This window comes from Delphinus delphis, chromosome 2 (assembly GCF_949987515.2).
Source record: "Delphinus delphis chromosome 2, mDelDel1.2, whole genome shotgun sequence".
NCBI lineage: Eukaryota > Metazoa > Chordata > Mammalia > Artiodactyla > Delphinidae > Delphinus > Delphinus delphis.
This window is the reverse complement of record NC_082684.1, coordinates 41,792,182-41,816,943: the sequence shown is the minus strand read 5'-3', so window position 1 is coordinate 41,816,943 and position 24,762 is coordinate 41,792,182. Positions and strand designations below refer to the sequence as shown.

At 40.3% G+C, this 24,762-nt stretch overlaps 1 protein-coding gene across 1 annotated transcript in view; it reads right to left on the bottom strand.

Moving 5' to 3' along the window:
- Positions 1 to 20,458, bottom strand: part of RTN1 (reticulon 1) — a 239,495-nt gene extending 219,037 nt beyond the window's left edge. The window contains exon 1 of the mRNA XM_060004462.1: positions 20,135 to 20,458. Coding sequence (XP_059860445.1) covers positions 20,135 to 20,375 — 241 coding nt within the window. The 5' untranslated portion in view covers positions 20,376 to 20,458. The remainder of the gene's footprint in view (positions 1 to 20,134) is intronic.
- Positions 20,459 to 24,762: the final 4,304 nt, after the last annotated feature.

The window sequence follows — 24,762 nt, the reverse complement described above, 5'->3', positions numbered from 1 at the left end:
CAGGACCAGAACGATGATGTCTCCCCTAACCTTCCTGGTTCACTAGTGCTTTTGTGAGGAAGGAGAAATAGAATGATCTAAAGCATAAATCCTGGCCCAGCTTTGCTTCTATTCCTTCCCATTTTTCACCCATAGCAGACAGCACTCACCAAACCCAGCAGTCTTTTTCACAGCATTCTTCTCATCTCAGCACCCATATCGATGAGTCAGTGCATGCACATACACATGTACAACACACACGCATGCACACCCACTCGTATAACATTCATCTGCTACCTTGATCCTGAGGTTCTCAGTACTCACCCCAGAGCACCTACCCAGACACCTTTCTGCCTAGTAGTTCTCAAATATTTCCAACTAAGTAAGCACAATAGAAAAAGAAAATCAAGTGTGTATCCCAAGGCCCTGTGGGTGAAGTCTAGTATATGATGCAGGAAGTTATTTAAAGTCTCAGTTTTGCAAACTGCATGTGAATTTACTCTTCAATGCATCCATCTATTTTGTAATAAAAAATAGTGTTTTAAAAGGCTTGCTACTGGAAAAAATTGACTTTGTCTAGTCTGGCTCTGAGTGCCCTTGATCCTTAGCCAAGTGTCTGCATACCTGTTTGAGATGCACAGTCTGTCCAATTCTGAAAGCCATATGCACTCTCAGAACAAAGGATTCCTCTTTGAAAAAGAAGGGAGAAACGTGACTTTAAGCAGGGCTGTTCTCTCTGAACAGTCTTGTCTGGGCCTTATCTTGCTAATTTCTCATCCTTTTAATCTCAGTTCCAGAACCACTTCCAGTAAAACTCTTCTTCTAACCTTCCCTTCTATTAAGATGCTTGACATAGCATCACGTACATCATTCTATCATATTTCACAATAAAATATAATTGATGCTCTATTTAACTGTTTCATTAGACTATAAGTTTCTTGAGGAAAGAGGTTTTTTAATGCTCTATCCACAGCACTTAGCATAATACCTGGCATGTAAGTGTATAATAATGAATAATTAGTTCCCATCTCTTTGCTGTTGTCCCCAGTGAACACTACATTATAAATATTTTTGTCTACCAATAGTATTTTACAGAATGTAATGATTAATCAATGTTTCCATTTTATTAATCAATAACATTTTACCTGAGCATGCCATAAAAATAATAAGCTGAAAGTATTTTTTGTTAAAATTACTTGCAAATTTAGATTGTTGGTGTTTTGGTTTGCTCATATGGGTTCATACAAGTTTTTAGCTAAAGTTTTAGCTAAAGGTCTAAAGTTTTAGCTAAAGGTTTTAGCTAAAGGTCTAAATCCCCAACATGCAAAATATAGGTGTCTTACAAAGTCATTCACAGGACTTAGTATATAACAATTATATACTTAGTATATAACAATAGTATATAACAATTCCCTGATTTTATTGTAAAATCGTAGAATCCTGAGACAAAAGGAATATAAAAAATATTTGACGTAGTGTAGTTCAACTTCTCACTTAATTGAAAATAACCCTATTTTAAACATCTCCGATAAGTGATCATGCAGTCTTGTACTTGAACCCTTCCAGGGATGGGGAACACGCTACTTCATGCTATATTCCCTTTTGAGCAGCTCTAACTCTGGAACCATAGACTTTTCCTGCCATATGAAGAGACAGCAACATACATATAGGCAGGGCCAAGTAGAGATGAAGGAAGCTGGCACAGATTACCCAGCCCAGCAGTCAGAAGTGGGCTCAATGCCTGAATTCACTTACAAATCCCATATGAAGACTTTTAGCCAGGCCATCTACCCCGGGAACTCCTGAAATAAAATTTTCACCAGGCCCAAACCTGCTTTTAAGTTCCACTTCATTGGAGCCTCTTTCACCTCAAGTAACTGCTCACACTTTAAGAGGCTAGAATTGAATTGGAAAGACTGTAATGCCTTGCTCTCCACAAACTAATGAAAAATGAATGCACCATTATTATTCCTATTACTAAAAGAAAACGAAGATTTAACTTGTAATGGTCTGCATCTCAGTGCAGCATCCCCTTCTTGGGGGCAGAGCTGCCAGGTGAGCTGCCAGGTGCTAAGAAGGAGGAGCTGTTGGGCTTCCCTGGTGGCACAGTGGTTGAGAGTCCACCTGCCGATACAGGGGACACGGGTTCGTGCCCCACATGCCACAGAGCGGCTGGGCCCGTGAGCCATGGCCGCTGAGCCTGCGCGTCCGGAGCTTGTGCTCCGCAACGGAAGAGGCCACAGCAGTGAGAGGCCCGCGTACCGCAAAAAAAAAAAAGGAGGAGCTGTTAATGGCAATTGTGTCAAACTAATCTCAAGGCAAACGACTGCATTTTATCATGTAAATTCTCAGGATAATTGAAAACCTTATCAAGGACATCCATCCAATTAATTTTTTTAAATGTCAACAGAATTCATTTATCATCAGATAGTTTTAATCATAACTGTCAATAATTGTTTTTATTTTTTAAGTTAGCACTCTCGAGTTTTTAAAAGAAATTCAAAGTGGTATGACATATGAAAATTTTTTGCTGATTATTCTTATAACACAGAAACAGGAGCAAGAATTTACACTGTAATTGACTGAATATTGGTCACATGAGTCATACACAAAAGATACAAATCCTACTTCTAATGTCTATGAGTAGTCATTGATTCTGTGAACTTTGAAAGCTTATGAAAATGTGCTATGATCCCAACATAGTACTAAGAGAATTTTATGTAATCAAGGGAAAAAATAAAATAAATCATCAAACAATGAAATTCTGACACTGATATACTTGACCCTCTGCTAGGGATTATGGAGACTATTGGAGACATAAAACCTGCCTCAAGGGACTTGCAGACTAGACAAGAAGAAACATTCATGCACTTGATAGAACACAAACAAGTACATGTATGCAAATCATCATTGACGCAAGGATAGGAAGGACCCCAAATGCTTAGCTTACTATTTCAACAGGCCCCAGGAAGACTGTGGTTTAAATAAACATTCCTGAAAATGCACACGTGTTACCAACTAGGACATGAACCCCAACATCTGGTCCCCCATCCTGGGATCTCACTAGAAGACTTACCTGTGTCTAGTTTTTGGTCTTGGCTGGAAGCAAATAAAGAGAATTATGCAAATTATCTGTCATCACTGCTCAGATTAGCTAAATGACAATACAGTCCTCTGCTACCTATTAATAGGCCACTGGATCCTAAACTAATCTAAGAAAGTATATAAAGTGTTTGTCACAGTGCCTGTCTGCCTAGCACTAGGTGCTAAATAAATGTTAACTTCCTTCACTTTTATCTGTTTTCTCTCTTTTCCTTAACTAGCCTTGTTCCCCAGTCAAGGTATGAGTACATTTTTATACTTGAGCATGGTAAAAGAAAAACCAATTAACTTCTTGATATCGATATCCAGACCACTGCATTTGCAAACCTCAGTGCTCATTGTACATAGGGGAAGAGTTTACAAAAAATCTCTTACATCTAAGGGAAAACACTGAGCTAAATTCTTCTCCATTTAGACAAAGTTAATGTGAGTCCTTTGGAAAATCCCCAGACAGAGGAAGGAACATTTGGCCCACAGGCCTGACTCAGCCCACGGCCTGATTTCATCCAGCCTGGGGGTGAGATAGCTCTGGGCAGCCCTGTACAGAACACCTTGAGAACAACTCCTACCCTTGAGCCACAGGGGCCTGCTGGGGTCACCCCATTTAGAAAAGTCACTGGAGGTTTAAGGATCTAAGCAACTGTAAGAATGCAAATTACCATTTCAAAGGGAAGTAAAGCCAAGAACCCGGTCTCACTCCAGATTCTAGAATTTAGGAAAGCTTTCTTACCTACTCCTCTTTTCCTTTTTTTCACAAATCCACTCCTTTATATAAAGATAGAAATACAGATATATTTTTGGCTTCCTCGAAGGGCCTCCCTCCCTCTGTGTATTTCTCTGTTCCCTAACTCTCTCCCTTTCTGTGTCTTAACTCCCCTCCCCTTTGTTTATTTGTGTCCATTCCAGGGGTCAAGCTTCCTCCCTCCATCACCACCCCTCTCCAACCCCACTGCCCCCTCTCTTCTCCACCTTCATCTCTCCTCCTGTCTCTTCTCCAGTCTCTCCAGCTAAGACTTCCATTATTGTCTTCTCTCTCTGAAAGATAAAGCTGAATTCCAGGTCCTGGCTTTGTTGTCTTGTAAGACAGTGTTATTTTTCCTTACATTATATTTCAAAGGCAGAAAGGCACTGTGGTACAATAGAGAGAGCATGAGACTCGGGAGCCACAGATGTGGCTCACATTTGTAAAATGAGGATCACTCCATAAAGGACATCAGTGTTTCATCCATTCTAAAGTTCTTAAGGGAGGTTGGTGATTATTATGCAAATAAATAAAGTTGATAGGGAATTAATAACAACAATAAGAATAGCAAACATTTATACAGTCATTACTATGTGTCAAGAACTACAAATATTAGCTCACTGAATCACCATATGAAGTTGGCATTAAGAGTTGTGAAGACAGGGTGAGATTTTAAAAAAAGAGAAAGAAAGTGAGATCATGAATAAATGTTTTCTCTTGCAAACATTTCTTTTACTATTGTTTTTACAATTTTAAAACAAGGCTGTAAAGTTGACCATTTCCATTTCACTAAGAAAATCAACTAAATGAAGTCCCATTTTACTTATCCACAGTCATCTGCTGATTTTTTTTTTTCCTTGAAGGACAGGGACCTTCACAGAAAAAAAAAGTTCTAGGTTCTTGTGATCAACTGATGTACCGACCCTTCCTTTTATGAACTGAAAATTATGTTTTACAAGATTCATAATAATGTGATTATACAGTGGAGCATGTCAACATCAATTCAATATCAAAAAGACATCTTCACAAGAGCCATCAACAGTGCAAACATAATCATTAGGCGTTAACTGATACAGTTAAAGGTTGACCTTGATGTCCCCCATCTGGCAGAATGGCGGACCTTTTTTTGCTTTTAACAGATTGATAAAGATTCCTTTTAGGAACCAATGTTCCTGGGAGTTATTATAATAGTTAGATAACTACTGAGCACAGAGAAGATTACTACACTTTAAAAAAAAAAAAATAGTAACACAGACGGCCTTGACAGGCCACTGCAAATTGTTCCTACTCCTAACACATGTTTACCTTCAAGATAGGATACTTCTGGGACTCATTTCTCTAGAAAGTACATTACCTCTCTTTAAAAATGTATTTTTAAATTGCTCCACTTTATTCACAGAAATGAAACCAATTCTTCTGAGACTTCTGATATGCAAACATACAAATTATAAACAGGAGCTGCTTGGCCTTTAAAAGGTTATACAATTTCTAGGTGTTTATTCTTTCTCATGCTCATGGTAAAATAATATAGAAACAGTTCACTAATGCCATGGATTCAATTTAAAAAATAAGCTCACACAAGTTCAATTCTGGTAATGCAAACATGCTGGGTTGCAATTTAATTTACCTTGTATTATCTATAATAAAAGGTTTGCTAAATAAATTAATAGTATGATCAGTAGTAGTAACTCCAAAATTTCTATATATGATGGTGCTTAGGGGCTACAGTCTGGTTGGAGTAGCAGCCAGTTGACTTAGTATTTTAAAGCTGGATTTGCACAGGGAGCACCTTTTCACTTTGATGATATGCTCATATGTAAATAATAAAAGTAGTACAAATTTTTAAAAATATCGCATGTATATTTTACATAAAATTGAGAAAACATTAATTGTTCACATCAAAGGATATCTATTTATTTGTTTGTTTATTTATTGTGACTTTAGATGGATGATGGGGATATTATTAGAGGGAGAATTAATATCTTCCCCTACTCCAACCCCAAGCATCTCCTGATAATCAGTAAAGGAATGTTGCCTAAAGTAACCACTGGTTCTAAAAACTTTAGTAATGACTAAACTGTACACAGAAGTGCACAGTGTACATAGAAACAGTGAATAGACAAATGATACATCGTTATCTAGACACTACAGATTCATATAGACCCACCATTTAGCCCTTCCCACAGAGGCTGAGACTAGCTACTGGCCATTGGAAGAGCTGAGATGGGAAACCAGCATGGCGTCTCCAAGTTCACACTCTTTCTCCCACTTCACCAGGGCCAGTTTGGAAAGAGGATGGCTCAGTAATCCTTTGAGAGCCACAAATTCAGTTACCACATATTCTTGAAACTAACAAAATAGAATTTATGGAATGTAGACTTTTCCTTAATTTAGACTCTTCATAATAGACTATGTTGTTATTTTACTGCATTTATTTTTATATTCTGGTTACATATTTAAGTATCACCTACTCAGCTACATACCTTGTGTGTGTGTATGCAAACGCACACACACATAGTTCGTGCTTAATTAATATCTGTTGAATAAATAAATGGATGATTCAATGAGATTTTATTAAACCATGAAACTATTGCTGCTGTATAAACAGGGATTTATATGACAGTATCTGAAATTATTGATCTCTAAGAGTTAGAAAGTTATTTAATTCCTCCATCCATAAAAGACCTCCGAAAAAATGCCAGAATTTGTGTCCAAAACGGTGTTTGTAAGTACACTTTCCTGAGCAGAGATTCCTTAAGTACACTTTCCTGAGCAGAGATTCTCCAGTGGGGATCTGTGATCCTGAAAAGATAAAGAATTACTAACCTAATGTATCCTCTTTATTATGTCTCCTCTGTCATATAAGCGACCAACACAGCTATGCTTACATACCTGCAGTAACAAGAAACTCACCACCATATGAGGTAGTCCAAGCTATTTTCATATTTCACGGCTTAACTCATGATCGACTACAGTTCCGTCCTCCAGAGTCACGTAGAACATACCCAGTCCCTATGCCACGTGGCAGCTCTTTATGTATTTTTAGGTGGCTGTCATAACCCATCCTATCTTCTCTTGTGCAGGCTGTAAATCTTCAGTTCTTTCAACCAGAGTCCAGGTTTCTGCTACCATCTCTGCTCCGGTGCTCTCAGTTCCCTCAGGACTTGGCCCAGCCCTGCATGTGGTCAACCCTCCCGGAGCCAAGTACAACTCTCAGCTCCTGGTTCTGGGCAACCTGAGTTAATAAGACTAAGAGTTCCTCACCTGGAGGGAAGCTGGCTTGCCCCATTGACTGAGAGTTAACTATGGTTAAATAAAGCGCCTCTATTTTTTTCTTTATACGTGTTGCAGTTTTACTGTGACCCTCCTATTCTGTTCATAGAGTTAGTCTGAGAATCCTACTGCAAGAAAAATCTCTGGATTCTCAAGTTCTGTCATTCCAAGTTTTAGCTACTGTCTCCCTCACCCAGCTTTTCTCTCTCACTCTAGTTCGGATAGGTTTTCATCTACGTTAATGCCTTACAGGTATGCTACTTTCACTGCACAGTCTTTTATGCTTATCTTGTATATAATGTCCAGAATTTTTAGCTGTACTTAGCAAGAGGGATAAGGAAAAGCTGTCTACTCCATCTTTCCAGAAGTATTAATCTATTTATGGAAGACTTTTAAATCTATAGAGCTGTAAGAGTAGCATGTAAGTACCTATAAGCCCACAGGGCCAATTAATTTAAGCTTTGGGGGAGAGGTGGGGGTAAGGTGCAGGGGCTTTCACTGTGATAGCCTCTCTGGGAGACAGCCTCTTCCAGACTACCATGCACACATGGGGCAGCTTTCTACATTTACTGCCCTTCCACTGAGCAAGAGATTAAGAATAGACCTCACCTGGCCCCTATGGGCACACCTCAGCCCTGCTCCAGCCACAGTTCACTCTTTAGGACATGAAGAATGGGGTGGGGCGCCACTCCAAATGCACTCTTCATAGCCAAAATGTCTCCCAATGTGGATTGCCAGAACCAACTCCTCCCCAGCCCCACTCTTCCTCACTCTCCTGCTCTCTCCACTAACATTTGGCTGAGGTTCAGCTAAGCACAGCAAGCATTTTCTATTAAAACACCTAGGGCCGAGGAGACATGGTTTTTTCTCAGTCTTTATTCTCTTAGACCTCTCTTCTGCATCTGACAGTGCTACCAGGCTTCCTATCAGTAGTTCCTTACAGATGTCGAGTAATTTGCAATTTGCATGTACCTCCTCTTGTTATCTCATTTTATCCTCAAAACAGCCCTGTAAGGTAGCCAGGACAATGGTATCATGCCCATTTTACATATGAAGAAACTGAGACATAAAGCAAATTTGCCCACATTGACATGATATTAGGTGCCAAAGCCAAGACTAGACAAATCTGTCTTCTCGGTCAAGACTAATTCTATACCATGCCATCTTGATTTCCATGATACTATAATAATGAGGGAAGTTACCACCTAATTGCCAGGCACTCTACAAGACCTAGTGCCACATACACAGAATCTAAGGCTGAGGGAGGTTCAATAACTGGCCTAATGCCACTCAGCTAGTAAGACACAGGGAGCACTTGCTCTGTTCTTGGCCCTTTGTTCCTCCCATACTACATAATCTCTTCCAAAAAACTAATTTATTCTATGGCTTTTCTTCTAATTTTCTTTTAATTTTTAAGAAAATTTTTATTTATTTTTGGCTGCATTGGGTCTTCATTGCTGCGCACGGGCTTTCTCTAGTTGCAGCAAGCAGGGGCTACTCTTCGTTGCAGTGCGCGGGCTTCTCACTGCAGTGGCTTCTCTTGTTGCGGAGCACAGGCTCTAGGCACGCGGGCTTCAGTAGTTGTGGCACGCAGGCTCAGTAGTTGTGGTTTGCGGGCTCTAGAGCACAGGCTCAGTAGTTGTGGTGCACAGGATTAGCTGTGGCACCTAATCACGTGGCATGCGTGATCTTCCCAGACCAGGGCTCGAACCTATGTTCCCTACATTGACAGGTGGATTCTTAACCACTGCACCACCAGGGAAGTCCCCTTTTCTAATTTTCTAAACCTTTATCTACAATCCTGTTTTCATCTCCAAAATCCGTTCCTTAATATACAGAGCCAAGTGGAGATTTCCACTCAAATGCTTTTCTTCATTTTGAGCCCCATATGACAAAAATGAATGCATTATCCTCATCTGTCTGACCAGTGCCCCCCCCATCTCTCTATAGCACCATCATTCTCCCAGCCATAGGAACAGAACCTTAGAGTTGATTCCTTCTTCCCCTCATCCGTGTCCTGTCAGTCACAAAGTCCTGTTGAATGTTCCCATGAAGTGCTCATCTTTCCTCCTCTTTCTTCCCAGATACCTTCCTCTTCATTCCCATGTTTATTTAATCAAGCCTCTGAAACTGATGTTATTGAGTCAGCCTTCTTTCAGCAAAAGTGCAGGTTTCAGGATCATCCCCGTTGAGTTCATCATCTATGCCACTGTTGGACTAATCTTCCTTAACACAGCTGTATACAGTCATTCCTCAGTATTCACTGGGAATTGGTTCCAGGACCCCATGTAAATACCAATACCCATGGATGCTCAATTCCCTGATATAAAATGGTATAGTACAGTGGGCCCTTCATATCAGTGAAGGTGGATGTGGAACCCAAGGATACAGAGGGCTGACTGTATTACTTCCGTCACGTACAAACCTTCAAAGGTCCCAGAATCCATATAAAAGGAGTCTACAGTCCCATGAATAGCTTTCAAACCCCCCAGAATCTGTCTCCCTGAACCCGAATGGGCAGGTTAAAACGCGCTGGTCATTGCTCATCTCTATGTCATCACCCATGTCTCTCCCCTCACCTAAAACTGCCTTTCTGCCACTTCTGCTTATTTCTAATCTACCTATCCTTTAGGTATAAGTCACACTCCACCTCTTTCAAGACACCAGGTACCCTGGAACCCATAAAATTATGAAATTTGTGCTTCACAGTGCTTATAGTTTGTAGCATCCATCCAAGCACCAGGCTGGACAAACTACCTTTGTTTTGTGTGGGTTAGTCACATCTCCCATCTAGACAGTAAGCTTGGAAGAACGGAGAAAGAGGACCTGGCTCATGTTCCATCATCCCCCACAGCTCCTAGCTGAGCATAAGGACGAGAGTCAATAAATCAGTGCTTCTTAAAGTCTTAACATGCATTTGGCAGGCTTGTTTCCCTGAGCTGAGGTCCGTGAATCGCTTCACGGTATCTTGAAGCAGGTCATCTACAGACCACATTTTGAAAGGCCTGATATTTCAGGACCCGTTGAAAAATTCATGCCAAAGGGAGATGTGACACTGGTTTTTATTCTTATGCTCACCAACTGGATCAGCAGTAACTTGAATACACACAATTTTCTGTTGTCCAAGACTTGTTTTTAAAAAATGAAGACTTGCTATGCATAAAACAAAATTCTAGGTACTTTTAAGGATGAGAGATAGTTAACAAATATCCCACATTCAGGAAGCAAGAATTTGGTCTATAACTGGTTTTATAACAATCTCATGCAGTAGATGAATTGAAAAATCCATTTGGGGATTGGACATGGAAGTCAGAAGGCAGAACAGTTCCAGCTAAGAATGTAAATCATTAGGCAACTCAGCAAACATGATTTTACAATAAATGATCTGGCATAAACATGCAGATAGTGAGGCAGAGGACTAAGGACAGTATCATACGATGCTTTTAGCAATACGGAATTAGTTAATGAATTCCCCAAACATTTTAGAATATATCAAATATTTATGGAATTAGCGTCTGTAGTAAAAAAAAATGAAGAAGATAGTTCAGGAAAAAAGAATAAATAAAAGAGGTGCTTGCAGATAGCATGTTTCACATTTAGGTTAATAACCCCAAATTGTATAAAACTGTATAGTTCTCAAGAGGCAAGTATGTTACATTATAGAGTTTTTCTCAACAATGGAGAACTAGAGAAGAATTTAAAGATGGCCACAATTCTGTGGAGAGTGCATTTTTTAGAGAGCCAATTTGAAGTTAACTGTGGTTTTTGTGATGAGTACTGTTTCTGGTTTCATTTGTGAGCTGTTCACTCTTGAGAAATATGCCTTCTCTAACAACCACAGGTAAGGTTAGGTGTATTGTTTTCTCTTATGAAGGAATAAAGATCTTGGTATAACTTAACACTTTCCTTTCTGTTTCCCCCAGTAAACAGCAACCTCACTTGTGCTTAAGTATCAGTAACTGAGAGGCAATCTATCTCTTTTCTGGGCAATTCTAATTATTAGAACATTCTCCTTCATTAAGTTGAAATGTGTTTCTCTGATTTACCCACCAGTCCCAATTTTGCCTTGTGAAATCACCTCAGTCAAGTCTTCATTTGGTTAGTAAGATTTCTTCTAGTATTTGAATTTTACTTTCAGATCTCCTTTCATTCTCTTATTCTGGCTAAAAAGTCTGAATTTTTTCAACCATTTCTCAAACAGCATTTTGTTTTTCTAGAAGCCACACCAATCTAGTCACCTTTCACTGTACTACAGTGTCTCTAAACCATGACACCCATCATTTAGTATAAGATTCCAAATTTTGTCTGCCTAGAACAGAATCTAGGGGAACTATTACCTCATATAATGTGTACCCAAGACTTTCTATTAATACTACCTAAAATTACATAAGATATTTTAGTAATTTCACCATACCACTAGCTCATATTTAGTTAATTACAACCCTCAAAGCTCCCATCCCCCACAATGAACTATTTTAAGTTGTGTCTCCTACATTCTGAACGTATTAAATAGAATTTACAGAACCTACAGTCAGAAATTCATAATTTTACAGGCTACTATTCTTCCCTCCCCTCTAAAATCCCCCAGCTTTGAAGCCCAGGCCACTGTGTCCTTTATCTTTAGGAAATACAGTTCACTGTATTCTCCCAGTGCTACAATCTTGGCAATTTCAGAAATCATGTAGGTAATAATCTCACTCCCAGCCTTACCATTCTTCTGGACGCCACTCCTCTGATGACCTTGTCGTCCTCCACTACATCTGTCTCCCAATCCCCTCAATAACTGTACGCCCTCCATAATCTCCATATCAAACACTCCACCTTGAATCTTATCCTTTCAGCCCCCTTACTCTAGCACCCCGGCTCCTGCTCTTCTTCAACCCTGCCGGTACGCACAACCCACTGTTCACATCATCTTTTCACTGTGCTTCATCCCCCTCTGTCCTCCTTCCTCCTCCCCAGATTCCACAACCCTCCAGTACTCTCACTGTCTTGCACACATCCTTAACTCCACCGCCCATCTCATCTTGTCATACTTACCAGAAAAAAACAAAAACCAATCCAACTGTCCACCTACTTGAAATCAACACTGATGGGAAAAAAAGACAACATGTATGGTAACTGGTCTCGCTTTAAGCTCATGACCTTCAACTCCAGGTGGGCACTGGGGATGCTTAGAATTCCTACCATTTCCCCTAGACGTTTCACTCTCCCAATCTCCTACACAAAACTTGTATACCTTCTCCCGTCCTCTCAAACTTCCAACTCCACTCTTGCCTTCACTCTGCTGTTGACCTTTCTTCCTATTTCATTGAACTTCTACCTATCCTCAGCCCCACCCCTGCACCTGTGCCCCCATCCTCCAGTTATATCTGTGAATTGTCCTTACGTCTATCTAACATCATTCCTCCACTGTGTCCTGATCCATTTCCCCTCACCTGCTCAGGGACATAGTACAGGAAATGCCCCCTCCCTCTCCTGTACCATCCATCTTTCCACCCCTATTAAATCATTTGTATCGTCTTACAAATATGCTTTAATATCCCCCATAGTAAAAAAATAATTAAATAAAACTTTCCCTTCTCTTGATCCCAACCCTCCAGGTAGTTATGTTCCTGTTTTTCTAGTTTCCTCCTTCAAAAGAGTTATGTCTATAATATTGTCTCTCATTTTCTCCTTTCTCATTTTCCCTAAAACTCATTCCAACCAAAGTTTTCCCCCAACACTTCACAATAAAACAGCTTCATCAAATTCATGGCTTCCTCATTGTCAAATCCAATGGCTGATTCTCAGTCCTCATCTTACCCAACCTACAAGCAGCATCTGACAGAGTCACTCATTCCATCCCTCTTAAATACATTTCCCTGCCTTCTGGAATCCCACTTTTTCAGTTCTCCCTCTACACCATTAAGCCATTTTTACTCAGTTTCCTTTGCTTGAAACTCTGAGTATTTGGGCATCCCAGGACTCCTTGACCTCTTCACTGTCAAAACTCACTCCCTCTTGGTGATCTCAACTCTATGCCAACAACTCCAAAATTTACATACCCAGACCAGACTATTCCCCACCCCTGACCTCTACACTACCCGCTTGACATCACTGCTTGGCTATCTAATGAGCATTTCAGAGTTAGCATTTGCAAAACCAAACTCCTGGCTTTTCCCCAAAACCTGCCCCTCCCAAAGTCTTCCCAATCCCAGCTAATAGCAACTCCATTCTTGCATTTGCTCAGGCCATAAAATGGTGTCATCCTTAACTCTTTTCTCTCACACCCGTACAAAACCCATTAGGGATACACTGTTAGCTTTACACTTAGAATATATCTAGAATCCAAGCACTTTTCACCTCCTCCAATGTATCACCCCAGTGCAAGCCACTAGCATCTCTTACTTGCATTATTACAATAGCTTCCTAGTTGGTCATTCTTGCTCCATATTCCTCCCCTCCTTCCCTATTTTAGATTCTCAATACAGTACAGAGTGATCCATTAAACTTACTTTAAAACTTAACTCTAAACATGTTCCTCCCCTACTGTAAACCCTCCAGTGGCTCCCATCAAACTCAGAGTAATATCCAAAACTCTTAAAATGGCCTATAGGACCTAATCTGCCCATCACCCCTCACCCTACACTCTGAGCCCATCTCCTACCATTTTCACCTTGTTCACCCCACTTCAGTGACCTCCCTGCCATTCCAGGGAGTACTTTCACGCAGGGCCTTTGCACAGACTATTCCTTCTGCCTAAAATGATCTTCTGCATCTGCATGACTTATTCTGTCACTTTCTTCAAGTCTTTCCTTTAATGCCACCTTATCAAAGAGGACATTTTTGACTATCTCTCTCACTCTACTGCTCTATTTTAACTTTCTCCTTAGGACTTATCATACCTTGACATATATTTTTTATTCTTTGTCTCCTCTCTGTCTTCTCTCCTTCCCTGCCTACACACACACACACACACACACACACACACACACACACACAGTAGGATATATAATTTATAGGAGATAAACTTTTATCTGTCCTTTTCTGTACCGTACCCTTAGTGCTTAGAACAATGCCTGGCATAGAGCAGGGGTTCAATAAATAATAGTATAATCATGAATTAATTAAATAATGCTCTATTGCTGAATTTGATAACAATGGTTGCTGCTGAAGAGGGATAACAGCTGGCTAGTTGAAAGACTGAGTGTGAATACTTCCTTTTCTCTGTATACCCTTTTGTAGCTTTTAAATTTTAATGTCACGTGCATGTGCTTCTTACCCCAACAAGGAATTTTTTAAACTAGAGTAAAAAATTATTTTAATAAAAAGAATTTGTTTTTGAGTTAACATTAAAATCAAAAATTTTAAATAGGAGTGCTACCCTCTACCATATCAATCATCTTTTGAAACTTTGTGCCATTTGCAAAATTAAAGAGCATGCTTTCTAATGTAAGTTGAGTACTTTCTAGAGTTCCTGTGCATAGTAAGTGCTGTGCATATGTTGGTGATTCAGAATATGAAAAAGAGAAAATTATGTTTTATGGACATTATTTTTTTAGTGAACCAATGGGAATTGCCGGTGATCAACATGTTTATTATTTTCTAAGGGTTTATAAATATTCAGCATAATAATGCATTCTTAGATTCTACCAGCACTCAGCAACAAATATATTGGCTTGTAAGTTTTAAATATCCATTGTTTTCCCTTTTCTGAAAATCATTCCCCATTTCAACTTTTCTAACATTAGTCTTATTCTCAGGAGATACTAGGAATGACATCAAAACTGCTCACCACACTCATTCTATACCATGAGATATAAAGTAGTTGGCTCCGAAGAGCCAATCTTATCAGAGCAGTGATACAGTATTCTACTTGCTGTTCACTTATCCTGGGCTTCCAGTCTTTCTTTCCGTATGTTTTAGATTGCCCAGCTTAAGAATCACTGTCCATTTTAATTATTTATTTTTAAATGATCAACTTTCGTGAAGTTCCATTATCTCATATAGATGTAAGACTAAAAAAATAGAAAAAAATGTTTTCCTTGTGATGAGAACTCAAACTCTCTTAACAACTTTCATATATAACATACAGCACTGTTAATTATATTAATTATGTTGTACATTACATCCTGAGTACTTATTTATCTTATCTGGAAGTTTGTACCTTTTGACTGCCTTCATCCAATTCCCCCTCCACCCACTTCCCCACCTCTGGTAACCACAAATCTGATCTCTTTTTCTATGAGTTTGTTTGTTTTGGAAGTATAACTGACCTACAATACTGTGTTAGTTCCTGTTACACAACATAGTGGTTCAATATCCCTATACATTTCAAAATGATCGCTGTCCCTTTTAAATAATACGGGTTAAATGTGAACTGAGAAACTCTTCCCTCTCCTTTTTTTCATTACTCTCACTAGAGCACCTTCCACAAGCAGTGAGCCTCTCTAGCTGATGTTCTTCTCATTGTTCTTTTTGCCCTCAAATATTATTTAAACAAATAAAACTGGCTGTCTTTCATCTTTTGACCATATTCTTTCATGGAAAGCATTCCTGTGTGGATGTACTAGTCTCTTGAAATATGTCTTTTATTTTCACTGCCGTCTATATTTTACAGTGCCTTTTTTCAAATCTCCCTTAGTCACCACTGAGATCACTTCCTTTAACTTTAAAATAAAAGCACTACTAACTAATACAAGGATCTCTGAGTACTATTCAGCCACAGTTACTTCTATGAGGAAGATAGAATTAGCTAGTTAGGTAGATAGATAGATTTTGTTTTCCCCCAGCTATGCCCTTTGAGCAAGCTATGCTAGTATTTATTTATCCTATGTCGACCTCAGAAAACTAATTCATGCCTGTGTGCCCATGTGGTTAGATTATTATAATACCCTTCTAAACAATCTTCCAGCAATGACTTGGGAATGAGGAAAATAAAAAATGACATAAAAGAACTGTTTAACTAAATACTAATGTGAAACAGAAAGGTGCACATGTTCTAGGAAACCAAAACCTGTGTTTAGCACAGATCCTTACACAAAGGGGGCATTCAATAAATGTTTACTAAATTGAATTGAATCTCAATGGTCTCTCACTTTACAGATAATAAAAACTTTCCATAAACTTTTTGGAAGTTTTCTCTATCTTCCAGGCTATGCAAGATAGACAGTACAATGAACAAAATAATCCACAACTCTTCTCCAAACCCTCAGAGTCAGTAGATGAACAGCCTAGAGAAGAGATGGGAGTAGGTAGGTCTATGGTGTATCTGAGGGACAATGAGTAGGATGGGTTTCCTGGAACAGTGAGTTCATGAAAAGGAAGTTATGCTGAAAGCTCTGATAAAACTCATTTATCAATGTATTTTTAGGGTATGTGTTTCTAAATTTTAATTTAACCTAATTTGAATTCCCAATATGAAAGGATAAGTACTGTAGTTACTGCCAGAAGTGTCATTGATTATATTCAGAGCCTATGTCCAGAGAAATAAATTGCATTAGAAACTCTTATTTTTCTTATAGGTTCTGTAAAATATTGTAAAAGCTAGTGTGATGTTCCTTCCCATTTCAATAGAACTGTAGCTTTCTTAAAAGATGAAAGAAAACAGAAGACCGAAATTTACACCTTCTGAAGAGGATTGCTGGGAATGACTCAAAAATTTTAAAAAATGTACACATCTATCGAGCACAACCACAAGAAAAGACAGCTAATCCAGTCTCTACATGGATTTTAAAAGATGATTGGTAATGTGTATGGTACAATTTATTATATTATACAGAATAAATGCAGGACATATAAACATTTCTGAAAGGTATTTAAATAATGATAGATTAAGAATAGTTTTTTCCAATAGAGTATCACATTCAGCATTTGAAAAATATAAATTTATGAGCACTGTAGTCCAAGTAAATTGGAAAAATACCTCTCTCTCCCTCTCTCACTTCCCTCCCCCTTGGCAATCATCTAGAAATTTAAGTCAAATTATCTATAAGTCAATATCACTAAAGCAAATCATCACACTGGGCTGCTTTCTCCAGACCATTCTCCATTCTCTTATTCATTTTGCCTTCTATGCATGAATCAGTCAATGAGTTAATTTCCAAAGTGGCCAATGAGTTAATTCTTACCATTGCATTTTGTTCAAATATTCTATTTTAAATTCTTCCTTTAAACAAAGGATGATTCTTCTATTCTTGTGTTTTTGTATGCTCCTTTTGAATAGTTTCCAGGAATAAAATAACTGATCGTGAAAAAACAAAAATGTTGCTCTTCACGTTCTTTGTATAAAGTTATTCGATGATGGCACTGTTTCATGATTAACAATCTAACATGTTGTAGCCTACATACAGTGCATTAAATGTTCCCTTGGCAACAGACATCATATCACGTGCCCATTATCAATTTTAGACATGAAAAATTGTAGCTTTAGAAAAAAGTGTTACTTTTTGTTAAGGACATTTCCATCCCACAAAAGGGACAGAAGCAATGAGAATATCTGTACTGATGGAGTACTGGTAAAGAATACAGTACTGACAGAGCTTTATAGTGCAACTTTAATGATGTTTAAACATATATTCATTCCAGGACATCACTGAGAAGTATTTTTGGAAATATTTCTTTAGGAACTTTAATTACCATCAATGTATAAAAATAAATAACAGAATTTCTGTCCAGATAGCATGATTAGTGGTGTTTTTCAGAAAAAAAGTTTTTAAAACATCAATATCTGTCTTAAATTTTAGAATTCCATTTGAGAAAGAAACAAAAGCTATTTACAGTGCATCACACTCAAAGTCTAAGTTACTTCTTAGTTTGATTTGAGTCCCAAAGAGTACCATTCTTTTAAAAAAAAGGAAAGCCATGTGCTTAATAGGCTTCCTCTGGATTTTGTCCCTGATTAAGTTGAGGATGCACCTGCTGACTCTGCTTATTGCAACAGAACTGCCAAAACAACAGATAAGGAAGCTGGCCCAGATTTTATTTGAATTTTTCAAGATCTAGTTATTTATTTAGATATCATTTCTGGCATCTGGGACTCTTATAACAGCCCATACAGTCTACTAAAAAAGAAATATACAAACTTAAAACATTAAATAACCAACAACTATATGAGAAATTCCTTCAAGCAGCAATAATAAACTTAAAAATTTCTATATAAATATGCAAACTATGTGCTCCTTCTGCCTCCCTTCATTCTCCTCCCATCCAAAGTTAGCATCATGTTCGATTTTATTAGTGTATTTGTTGCCTAGGATAGGAAACCCCTAATATATTCAACAAAGTAAAATATTTCTATAATAATATTAAAAATTGCAAATGCCTACTTTGTCACAGTTGTTCTAGGCATTTTGTGCATAGCAACCATTTTAGTGGATAGTATGTTACTGAACAGGGGGCGCTTAGCTTCCTCTCCCTAGTTCACCTAACCTTGGGGACACCAATGGGAGGTGGGCAATGTTTATAAATGATTTACTTTGATGACAGTGGATAAAGGTTCTGTACTATGAGCTACTCTCAACGAAGAATGGTAATGGTAAACCAATGAAATGTGTACCTTCCTTTGTCTATTAGCTTCTGCCATCTTCTTTTGCAATTATAAAAAGTTTTGTTTTCTCTCCATTTAGATGAAGAAGTTGAGATCTCTCTTAGTCTTAAATCCTCCCCTCCTCCATATAATAACTAATATATGACAAATGGGGTTTTCTGCTTTTGAGTCTTTCTTTCCTTTTCCTTTCTCTCTTTTTTCTTTCTTTACTTTTTTTCTTCCCTTCATAATGTTTTATTTGACACATTCCCTAAACCTCCTTTCCTCAGCTCAAATCGTTTGTACTAGAGAAGAATTAAGACTACCTAAGACACTCCACACGACCCTTAAGAGAGGCAATGGTTTAAGAAAGGGGTTCCCGTAAATCAGCTGCCATGAACAAGCATGCCAGTCCCGCCCCCCTTCCCCTCCTGCAGAATCACCCGGCACCCGGCCTTCAAGAGCTGCATTTCCAAAACTACACAACTCTCATTCCACCACAGCAAAGCTTTCTCCGGGAACAACACACACAGCACCCTCTACCCCACTCCCTGGAAACACAGACCTACCCAAGCCGGCAGCCCCTCCCCAAAGCTCGCCTCAGGCATCCTTCGGACAGAATGCTTCAGGATCCCTGGTCCCCGCTGAGCACCAACGTGCTCCAGTTCGGAAGGGGAAGTCAGGCGAAAGGAGGGCGAATCCAGGACAATTTCCAAAGGACCAGGCAGGTTCAGACTGATGGTAAACTGTGCCTGAACACTCACCGCCACTCAAGCCCTCTAACACCTCAGCCAGCGGCCGCTCTAAAGGGTTGCAAGTTTCACTGCTCCCTTCGAGATGGGAGCATCCGGGCAGCTGGGAAAGAAGGGTTCTGGGCGGGAGCCGCCACAACTCCCAACCTTCTGGCAACGCTGTCCCTCTGGAATTAGACACACCGTGGCGTTTTGGTTTAGTGTGCGGGGGGAGGGGGAGATAGAGGAGGTGAAGGGAAAGGGGCTAGGAGTAGGGTGTGGAAATTCTTGGAGGGAAGGGAGAGTTAAAGTCACATCTCTGCCCTGGATCGAGCAGAGTCTAGGGGCAGCAGGCCCTCCCGTCGCTTTGTTGTCAGCGTCCCCTGTCGCTGGCGCGCGCGCCGGGCGCACAAACACGCCTCAGAATATCATCCCAAGTGGCCAAACGGGCCCTACGGCCCCCAGCCCCTTCCAAGAAGGAAAAAACTTGTATACAGGCGCGGCGGCAGCCAGGATGCTGCGGTTTGCCTCTGAGAACAACTTTGAAAGCCGGAAAAATGATAATGAAATAAAAGGATCAATAGTATTTTGTTTTCTTCCGAGCCTTTGGAAAAATAAATTTTCTGTCCCTACCAGTCCGCTAATATTTACAGTCGCCTGTGGCGAAGGGGAGTTAAGGTTGGTGCTCAAGATAGAGAGCGCGAGGTAGGTGCATAGGCGAGCTGCAGAGAAGGGGACCGGCTGGGGGACCCGAGTCCCCGACGCCATTTGCGGGACAGCGGCACCCGCCCGCCTTACCTGTGGATGCAGTTTCCATGGCAACGGGCGGCGGCCGGGCGGGGCCCGAGCCCAGTTCCCGCGGCGCAGCTTCTCGGGCCTCGGAGCCCAGCCGAGGGCCGGGCTCCCCCACCTGCGGCTCGGGCTTGGCCCCTTTCGGCGTCACCGCTTCTTCCTCCCCCTCGCTCCGGTCCCCGAACCACTGGGACCCGGGGCTGGCCAGCGGCAGCAGCTCTTCTTTGGGATCGGGCGGCGCGGCCATAGCTGGCAGTTTCCCGGACGCAGCGACTGCTGCTTGGCGGGGCCGAGGTGCAGTGACTGGGCGGGCGGGAGGGCGGGCAGGCGGTCCCTGCTGCTGCCCCCGCCGGGACTCAGGGTTTGGGGAGGTTGCGGTGTCAGCGCCGCCACCGCCGCAGCTGCTGCAACTCCGGCCGAGCTGCCGCCTGCCGCTTACCGCGTTTCAGCTCCTCCTCCTCCCCCTCCACTTCCTCCCGGCCCCGCCCCGGCCGCTGCCTGCGCTCCTCCTCCTATTGCCGGCGCCGCCACTGCTGCTGCCTTGCTACTCCCAAGCCTGTCATTACGCAGGTGAAAAAGGCCTGTTTGGTCCGAGTCTTCCTTTGCACACGTCAGCCACCGGTCTGCAGGCCTAGATTAGGGAATGTGCCACATCCACTTGAATCTTCCTCTCATTTGGGGGAGAATCAGAGAGGATGAGCAGGTAGAAACAGCCCCCAGCTGAAGAGTGACTGATTAGGCAAGCTGCCCTCCCAACTCATAAAGTTAAACCTGGACTGGTGTCCTGGGACCCGAGGCAAAGAAAGGAAGCTGGAGCCCTCAAGGCCACAGTTCTGAGGGTGACCAGTATCATCTGTGGAGGGGACTTGTCTTCGCGGGGAGGGGTGAAGATGGTTGTTGACAGATGGAGACGAGGGAATCTGCAACCCCCGAGGTTAAATGCTGCATCCATAAACTGTTTCCAAAACAGAACCTAAAATAGTGGAGTACAGGAAAGAGCTATCAGGAGATCCTCCGAATAAAGCTTACCAGACTTCATTCCTACCAGCACTGAGGGTGAATAAGACAGCAATAGGCAGGACAAAAACAACTTATGTTTCCTTTCAGAAACCCTGAGCTAAAGCCATACAAATTATAAGCTGTCTGTGCAGTCTATTTTATTTGAGAAGCTGGACATTCCAGAAAGCTTGCTGCTGCTTCCCCACCCACCCATTTTCCTTTACAGCTCTCTCTGATAAAATGGAAGATATTTGACAGATAAACAGCAACTCAGAGGAGGGAAATGACTTGGCTTATAATGTATTATTCCTATATTTAGATACATCTTTTCAAACAAGACTTATGCTTTATTGGTTCCTAAATTGTCTATGAAATGATGTGGTTGGAAAAAAAATAACACACAGGGTGGAGGAATAAGCCCATCCACTGCTCCTTCTCTAGAGAAGGTGGGGCATCAGGCAAGCTACTGTGAGGCTTTGTGGGATTGCTAAGCCACCATAGACATGCTGAGAATTTCATACCTGTCAATTTATATATTCAAAGGCCAACTTCAGTACCATGCAGATGCTCCTCAAAAATGCTGAAAGTTAAAAGCCTGAATTCTGCCCAACTTTTTGTTCTGTTCAGTGACAATAAATTAGAGAAAATGTGTTCACTCAATAGACAAGAAATATGGCCTACTAGGGCCAGATACCCCTGGGGATATGATGATCACCAAAATTTTACATTATTGATATCTTCAAAAATTATGATGGACATTTTCATTGGCTTGATTGTGGTGATAGCTTCACAGGGGTATACATATGTCAAAATTCATCAGATCACTTACTGTAAATATGTGCAACTTAGTGTATGCCAATTATACCTGAATAAAGCTTTTTTTTTTTTTTGCGGTACGCGGGCCTCTCACTGTTGTGGCCTCTCCCATAGCGGAGCACAGGCTCTGGACGCGCAGGCTCAGCGGCCATGGCTCACGAGCCCAGCCGCTCTGCAGCATGTGGGATCTTCCCGGACCGGGGCACGAACCCATGTCCCCTGCATTGGCAGGCAGACTCTCAACCACTGCACCACCAGGGAAGCCCTAAAGCTGTTTTTAAGGTACCCCCTTTGACATTAACAATTATTGGTTACCCTGAACCATCATGGTTTTCAAAATCTTTCCATGGGAAAAATGAGCCTGTTTAAGAAATCTTTAAGGTGAAAAGCTATTACACTGCTCTCTTTCCATTAAGCTTAATCCTTTCATATAATCAGGGGCATTTCTGAGTTTTTTAAAATCCATTGTTTAGAATATCAGAAATACCAGATAGAAATTTCTCACAGTTTCATTATTGACAACATGCCAAGAATATAGAAAACTAATGATATAAAACTGAGTGCTTATCGATGGGTACTGAATATTTGAGAATTGTTATGGTAAGGGAATTACGTACAGAAATATATGGAGAATGTTATTTTGTTTCTCTGAGAAACACTGATGAAATTCATCATTTAAAAAAACTGGAGTAACTATGCAAGCCTCACGACTTCCTTACACCTAAAATGATAAGGAGTTTTGGGATATGGTTCCAGTTCTTTTTCATGGTTCATCAGATACTGATCGATACTCTGATTGTGACTGTGTGAAAGAAATAGCCAGTTAAAGTATATTTAGATTTTACTTGTTAGAGAAAATTGAAATTTTCCATTTTGATTGAAAATTTTCATTTCCATTTCCCATTTAACTGAAATTCCACTTTGATAAATTATTCTATTTTGCTCTGCTTTAAAGAGGTGTTCACACTGTTTAGTTTTAGCAATTTTCACAACTATCTTTATTAGGCTCTACTACTGGATGTGGACAAATAATTATCTATTTGGTTGAAGGAATTTTCAACTTTATGCTATGGTTTGAAATTACCAATGTCTATCACTATCATTTATTTTACATTTGCACCCCTGTGAACTGACAAACCTTGACTAATAGGACGATGTATGGGCATAACACACAGTTAACAATGGGATTCCAGGGCTTGCAGAGTTGCTCTAAGTTATGAGTTGTTCTAAAATGCTTTTGTGACAAAGAAAAATGGGGTTGGCACTTTTAAAGGAGTCATAGCAAGGATAGTTGAGACAAAAGAACTGTCAGGTTTTGTCTTAAGCTATTGTTTTTTAGAAGAAAAGTTTTGTTCACTTTTTCAAAAGAAGGAATCTGGTATGGAGCATTTATTTAACACTAGCTTCTTAACTTAGATCAAAGCTTATATCATGGGGGAAGAAGTGTGGGGACATGGAGAAAGAGTACCACAAGTAACACTTTAACCAAGATGAGGTCCTTTCCAGCCTCAATATGAAAGTTATTTAATCATTCTGTGCCTAAATTTCCTCATCTGTAATCTGGATATTTTAATAGCACCTTCTTTAAAGGATTTGGGGGAGCACTAAATGAGTTGACGTAGGTAACGCATGTTACTAAGATTTAATTGCACATGTCAAATTACTTCCAGAAAATGGCTTATAATGGTTAGCACTCTGCCTGCGTATTTCTATTTGTAAAGAACAGAGAGTCAACAGTGACCATTTCAGGCATTCAAAGCAAATTAGATAAGGAATGATATTGAGTGGCTATTGATCTGTTTCTACTAGTAGTTTCTATATTCTGAAAGGCAAACCTTACATAAAGATAAATATACTTCAAAGGTTCTTCTAAGTAGTTGTGTAAAACACACATAGGCGTGTATACATATTTCAACTTGCCATTCCTATAACAGGAATGGCAAATAGAGCTCATTGATAGATTAATAATGAATGCTTGGGGCACTGTGTTGAGAAAGAGTCTTAGATCACATCCAGAGTCAGTAAAAAAAGAGCGTCTAGAAAGGTAAGAAATAGCTACATTCAGGCAAGTGAAGGGGGTGTGGCAGCACATGCCAAGTATCTGCCTTCTCTGGTTTATTTAAAAACTTTTAGCATCCAAGCCAAGGCTCTACTTTTGAACCTTTTTAAGAGAGACTGCAACTGTGGAAACACTCCCATCGACTTGGTAAGATAAGTGTTTGACTCAAGATGAGATTCACGCTGGAGCCTCAGATTTCTCTGAAATCATTATGCGCAAGGTTGGTTCAGGACTTAATTTGTCTATGGAGCAACCAGCTCATTTTGCAACATGGTTTTCACCCTTCCACAATATGTAGAAGCTCTTGAAATTGATCAGGAAGAGTTCTCCAATTCCTATTGCAGTGAAAGAATGTTTAGATTGAAACTAATTTATAGAGGCTACAGGCTGGTGCCCGAGACAGCTGTGTTTTCTCCAGGAGACCACTACATCATTCACAAATGTCACACAGCACATTTGGAACACACCAGGCTCCTTCTGTCCATAGGGAGTGGCTGCTGTTACTTAATCTGCCATCCAAGGGAATAAAACATAGATGCTTCTAATGCATAAAACATAGATGCTTCCCACTCCAGTAGGGGTGGAAAGAAGAGAGTTGATCACTTTTCATTGAACCCAGTTTCGTTTTTCTTGTTTAATTTGCACATCTGAGTAAAACTACAAAGACTTTTTTATTTGGGCAAAAACATGAATTAGGAGATCTGAAACTTGAATTCTCCATGCTTTGGATTCACAAAGCCTCTTTTAAAAATTCTGAGCT